General features: G+C 34.6%; 1 protein-coding gene across 2 annotated transcripts; it reads left to right on the top strand.

The window, feature by feature from the left end:
* Positions 1-2291: 2291 nt before the first annotated feature.
* On the top strand, positions 2292-4315 carry LOC135079703 (lysM and putative peptidoglycan-binding domain-containing protein 3). 2 transcript variants are annotated; one of them, XM_063974315.1, is made up of 3 exons: positions 2292-2396; positions 2549-2729; positions 3496-4315. In XM_063974315.1, exons 2-3 carry the CDS (start codon positions 2559-2561, stop codon positions 4039-4041), a joined length of 717 nt encoding a protein of 238 aa, XP_063830385.1. In that variant the 5' UTR covers positions 2292-2396; positions 2549-2558; the 3' UTR covers positions 4042-4315. The 2 variants fall into 2 exon arrangements, with proteins under 2 accessions (XP_063830385.1, XP_063830384.1); XM_063974314.1 differs by having other exon boundaries at positions 2292-2469.
* Positions 4316-6000: the final 1685 nt, after the last annotated feature.

Raw genomic sequence — 6000 nt, 5'->3', positions numbered from 1 at the left:
TTGAATTTTTCTCATTTAAGTTTATTGATTAATAAGTTATAAGTCAAATTTAACACTAATATGCATTTATATCGTGGCCAAATCGTAAAATTGATCACGTTATGATGATGTGACCAATTATTTTATAAAATGGTGTTATTTCAAGAATCGTTGAACCGATTTAGAAGAAATTTAGTAGGAACACAATAATTTGTGATCATGGCAAGGACATGGAGGGGGGGGGAGGGGGGATTGCCAAAGATGCCAAACTCTCTCTTTGATGACATTACGGTATAAAGTTACAAATAACAACACCAACTACAAAGTACTTCTGCTTAAACATTTGAAATCGAACCGCCCTTCCGCCACTGTAACGCATTGTAACGTTTTTCAAGACCTCCTCTCCCCCCAGATTGCATTACGTAACACTAGAACACCCCCTTAGCAACAAATACCACTTCTCACTTTAAAAAAACGCTATTTTTGTTTTCACCCACCAGAATGGGTGATAATGGGTAAAAACCGGGTTTTTACCCAAATCACCCAGTTTTAACCCAATCGGGTGAAATGGGTTTTTACCCACTACCCATCTCTATACACCATAGAGAAAAAGTCACTACACCAAACCGCCGCACTATGGATCGAAATTGCGATTTATGGACATAGCAATTTTTTTCACAATTTCTATTTGAAAAAATTACCTATCGATAGGTTACGTTATTCTGATGAATAAATGCTTCACAAGTTTTTCTCTAAAACCAATAGTTTGGCTGGAAAAAAATATTTTCCATTTTCGTTGTATGGAATGAAACATAAAGTGGTCGATTTTGACTAAGCCTTGACAGATCTTGCTTTGAAACTACTTGAACCTTGTTTTATGGCTTGTTGACTATAATCCTACACTATCAGCGCGCGCCCAAAGTTGCCCGTTCACAAGTTATAAGGTTCTGAAAAATTAAAAAAAAGTAAGTTAAAGTGCCTTTTTTTTGGAATATCTTTAAAGATTTAACCAAAATATTAAGATTCTATACGTTAATAATGTAAATTAACCTTAAATTACTGCTAAAAACACATTTTAATAAAATTAAAAGTAATAAAGTCAGCGATATTTTTTCCACAATTTCTGTTTAAAAAAAATACCTATCGATAGGGTATGTTATTCTGATGAATAAATATTATTAAACGTTTTTCTCTAAAACCAATAGTTTGGCTGGAAAAAAATATTTTAATCTTTTTTTAATCCTATACTAACAGCGCGCGCCCAAAGTTGCCCGTTCAAAAGGTATGAGGTTCCGAAAAATGAAAATTAAAGTAAGTAAAAGTATCTTTTTTTGGGTATATCTTTAAAGATTCAACTAAAACATGAAAATTCTATACTTTAGTAATGTAATTAACCTTTCTCTTGTCGTCTTATCTAAAGAAAAGTCAATTTTACTTACTTTAATTTTCATTTTTCTGAACCTCATAACTTCTGAACCGGCAACTTTGGGCGCGCGCTGTTAGTGTAGGGTTATAGTTAACAAGCCATAGATCAAGGCTCAAGTAGTTTCAAAGCAAAATCTGTCAAGGCTTAGTCGAACGAAATCGACCACTTTATGTTTCATTCCATACAACGAAAATGGAAAATATTTTTTTCCAGCCAAACCATTGGTTTTAGAGAAAAACGTTTAATAATATTTATGCATCAGAATAACATACCCTATCGATAAGTATTTTTTTTAAACAGAAGTTGTGGAAAAAAAAATCGCTGACTTTATTACTTTTAATTTTATTAAAATGTCTTTTTAGCAGTAATTTAAGATTAATTTACATTATTAACGTATATAATCTTTATATGTTCGTTAAATCTTTAAAGATATTCCAAAAAAAAGGCACTTTTACTTACTTTTTTTTAATTTTTCAGAACCTCATAACTTGTGAACGGGCAACTTTGGGCGCGCGCTGATAGTGTAGTAGGATTATAGTCAACAAGCCATAGAATAAGGCTCAAGTAGTTTCAAAGCAAGATCTGTCAAGGCTTAGTCAAAATCGACCACTTTATGTTTCATTCCATACAACGAAAATGGAAAATATTTTTTTCCAGCCAAACTATTGGTTTTAGAGAAAAACTTGTGCAGCATTTATTCATCAGAATAACGTAACCTATTGGTATTTTTTTCAAATAGAAATTGTGAAAAAAATCGCTATGTCCATAAATCGCAATTTCGATCCATAGTGCGCCGACAAAATAATATAACGTTATTCGTTACAAAAAGTTATTGCCGTTGTCTATGAAAGTATAAAAAAAAAATATTGCCAGCTGTCACTAAACTGTCAGTCAGCAGCGGTCAGTCAATTTTTTCTCTTGTAGACAAAAGATACAGAACCAGCTGTTTCGTAGTTTTTCTAATGCTAAATTCTCAATAAAAAGGCACCAGGTAGAACTACTTTATTGTTTAGGTCATGCTAGTTATCCTTAGTGCTAGAGTAGTATTAAAAAATGAAACAGAGGTAAGTAGTACATAGTGATTTACTTGAACGTAAGTATTTGTTGTTGTTTACGTGTTAACCAGCAGTGCGCATCTTTTAGAACTCGTGTAATGAACAGCGGAGATGACCTGATTATTTACAATATGGGTAACAACAAAAAGGAAGACAACGACCAAAGTGAAATACAGCTACACAAGATGAAACCGCAGGAACACTATATCGAAGCGCAAGTTCAGGAAGGCGATACTTTACAAGCAATCGCTTTGAGATTTTATTGTTCAGTAAGTTTCAATTTAATTGTTTAGGGTTTCCTTCCACATTTTTTAGGAAGTTTTTTTTTATAGTACATTTGTTACTTTCATGTTAAAAAATAAAAACAATCAAGGCTCTGTTGTGATGTGGAATGTATGTCTAACTTATCTCATTTATAAGCTTATCTATCTCACAGTGCAACCTCTATGGACTGATAAATGATGAATTGAAGATACATGGAGAGAATTAAGATTATTTACTCAGTACATGGCATTGCAAATATTTTTTCAAATTCCTACAAACACCTGCAATTCTCATTATCTGAATCCTTTGTGAACGAACTATCATTATTTGATATTCCATTACCCCCCTAAGCTACAGTATCATTAAACATGCTTATCAGTAACAAAAAATAGTAAGAGTACAGTATCACAAAGTATTGGATAGAATCTTTTTTTAGATAATGCCATTGAGTTTAGAGATTCCTCTTTTCTAGTTTTTTCCAGTAGGTATATGGAGCAATTTTGATGTCATATTTTTACAAATAATGATTCAGGAAAAACCATACCTGAAATTTGTTCAGACAGTTATCAGCCAAAAATAACTAATGTTATTCAAACAAGGACATTTTGATGAGGAAACTTTTCTTATTATTTCCAATACCGCTTGATTTTAAATAGGTACATTAAAAATATATTTTAAATTTCTTTGCATTAGCAATTCTCCCCAAGTTTCATGTAGAATTAATAAAAACTGTTAATTATTGTTCAATTAACAAAACAAAAACTTTTATAGATTTCAGAATTGAAGAGGATTAATCAAATCCATAAGGATAATGAGATATTTGCAAGGCGAACTGTTAAAGTGCCTGTCACTCCCTACTCTGTTTTGACCGAGAGATTGCCTTTGCCTCAAGCCGAACCTGTACCATCTACATCAAGTCATGTGCCAATTATACCTGTGCAAGATTTCCTACACAATAACAATCACAATGGACAGCCAATGCTAGATAACTTGCCAAGAGAAGAGAAAGCAATAAACAATACCGACTATGCTATTGATTGCAACACAGTTGTCATGAACAGTACGCTGGCCCCTTCTGTTGTCCCATTTACTGACACAGAGTTGAATGATCCAGTGTCTGAAGACACACAGCTATTACCAAACAAACCAAAATTGTCAGTAGAAGCTGTTGTAGTGAAGGAACTAACGTCACATGGAGCAGATTTTGGACTGAAGTGGTTTCACCTAGCATGCGTCATATTAATACTTTGTTTTGTGGTTCCCTTGCTGTACATCTTAATTAATGTTCATAAACCAGAGCATGAAAATTCTACCTGACCAGAGGACTGTTTAACATGATCTGACTGAAGAGCTTTAAGTTGTGGTAGTATTTTTAAATCATTTTTATATTAAACTGAGAAACAGCAGCCTAATGTGATTTTTATATAAATCAATATAAATATTGATGTAAAAACAATATGAATATCCCTTGATTATGAATTTTTACTGTATAAATTTAAAAAAATAACTAATGTAAGTATGTATAGTTCAATTTATATTGTGATGATAAATACTCCACCCTTAAATTTTGCATAAAATATAAAAGGGATTCAAATATCTGTTGTTTCTTTTTAACGTTCAAATTAGTTTTTCCTCAATTTCTAAAGCCTCAGCTTCGAATTTAGCGGGCAGCGGCGCGGGAGCGCAGCGGGCAACGCAGACACGTTCTCGAAACAAGCGGGCAGCTCGCGCGGCGCTTTAGCGGCGAAGTGTTGTGTTCGGGGTTGTGTTGTCGAGATATTTGTTTTTATTCGCAAACGAAATGTCTGAATAACGGCGACAATTTTATTTCGATTCAAATTTATTGTGGGCAAAAAAGAAGGAGTGCGCTGCCCGCTCCCGCGCTGCTGTTTTCGAGTACCGGTCTATTTGATTTTACGCATAAGATCCTGCCGCCGCCCCGCTGCCCGCTAAATTCGAGGCTGAGGCCGGTTCCTGAAAACAGCGGCGCGGGAGCGGGCAGCGCACTCCAGTCTAGCGGCGCTCACTTCTTCTTTTGCCCACAATAAATCGAGCGTTAGGAATAAATTTGAATCGAAAAAAAATTGTCGCCGTTGTTCAGACATTTCGTTCGCGAATAAACACAACACTTCGCCGCTAATTCCGCTAAAGTGCCGCGCGAGCTGCCCGCTTGTTTGGAGAACGGGTCTGCGTTGCCCGCCCCGCTCCCGCGCCGCTTCCCGCTAAATCCGAGGCTGAGGCCTAAGGGCCCTATCCTATCTCATACGCCATCGCGGCAACCAGTCGCGTCGCGCCATTACATAACCCTCGTTTTCCTCGTGGTCATACTACTTTGACGTACCAGTATGATCACGAAGATATACATGTCCTTAAACCCCCTATGGACATACATAATGATTTCGCACTCCTAGGATAATTCGTGTCAAAACAAAACACTTGCACGAATCCACAAGCGCGAACAGTAGGTATTTTTGGATTAAATAATTCTAATTACTACCCGTTCGCGCTAAGTTTGCCGGTCCGTGGAATCCAATTAAACGCAGTTAGTGATTAAACGCAATTAATGAGTTATTTTACGCAAATACACAATTTTTATCAATTACTGACTTTGGTATTAAGCCAGCGGACCACAAATTGTTAAAAATATTAAGCAAAATTAATTTAGCTGAAGAGTCTAAGCGTTTAATCAAAATATACGGAATATCGTCAAGTCCTGGAGAAGTGTCTTTTTTAGAATTCAAAGAAAAATTAAACTCTGTTTCAGAAAAAAGTGAATTCAAATGAATATTAAGATCATTAAAAACAAATAAATTATTAAGGTGGTCAGTATTTACAGAATCATGATTAGGAGCTATTTTATCAAAAAAATCTTGCAAAAATTCTTCATCTTTGCTATCAGGCTTTGAAGCTTTTCTATTAAGAACTTTAATAAACTTCCATATTTTGCTGATTGGTGTACAACGATCAAAGCTAGAACACAAATTTTTCCAACTGATTATCTTTTGTTCTTTAATAATCAATCTTTTAGATGCTTCAAGTTTTTTTTTTATAAATAATGTAATTTTCTATTGTTGAATGACGTCTATACATATGAAGAGCTAATTTAGTTTCCTTAACTGCGTTGGAACAAGTTTCATTCCACCATGGCATAGGTTTATAAACTTTGCGTCTATTATTGCTATCATAAGTGTGTATCGGTATAAAATCTTTTCTCAAAGTATTTAATAAATCACAAAATTCTGCATAAGCAAAGAGTGGGTCTGGATAATCAAGAAG

This window comes from Ostrinia nubilalis, chromosome 17, assembly GCF_963855985.1.
Source record: "Ostrinia nubilalis chromosome 17, ilOstNubi1.1, whole genome shotgun sequence".
In the NCBI taxonomy this organism is placed as follows: domain Eukaryota; kingdom Metazoa; phylum Arthropoda; class Insecta; order Lepidoptera; family Crambidae; genus Ostrinia; species Ostrinia nubilalis.
Note: the sequence above shows the minus strand (reverse complement) of the source record. Positions and strands in the feature narration are given on the sequence as shown.

Excerpts from the sequence above, each read along its gene's own strand:
- LOC135079703 (XM_063974314.1), top strand. Across the intron at positions 2,730-3,495 it reads CTTTGAGATTTTATTGTTCA|ATTTCAGAATTGAAGAGGAT; the intron begins GTAAGTTTCAAT and ends AAACTTTTATAG.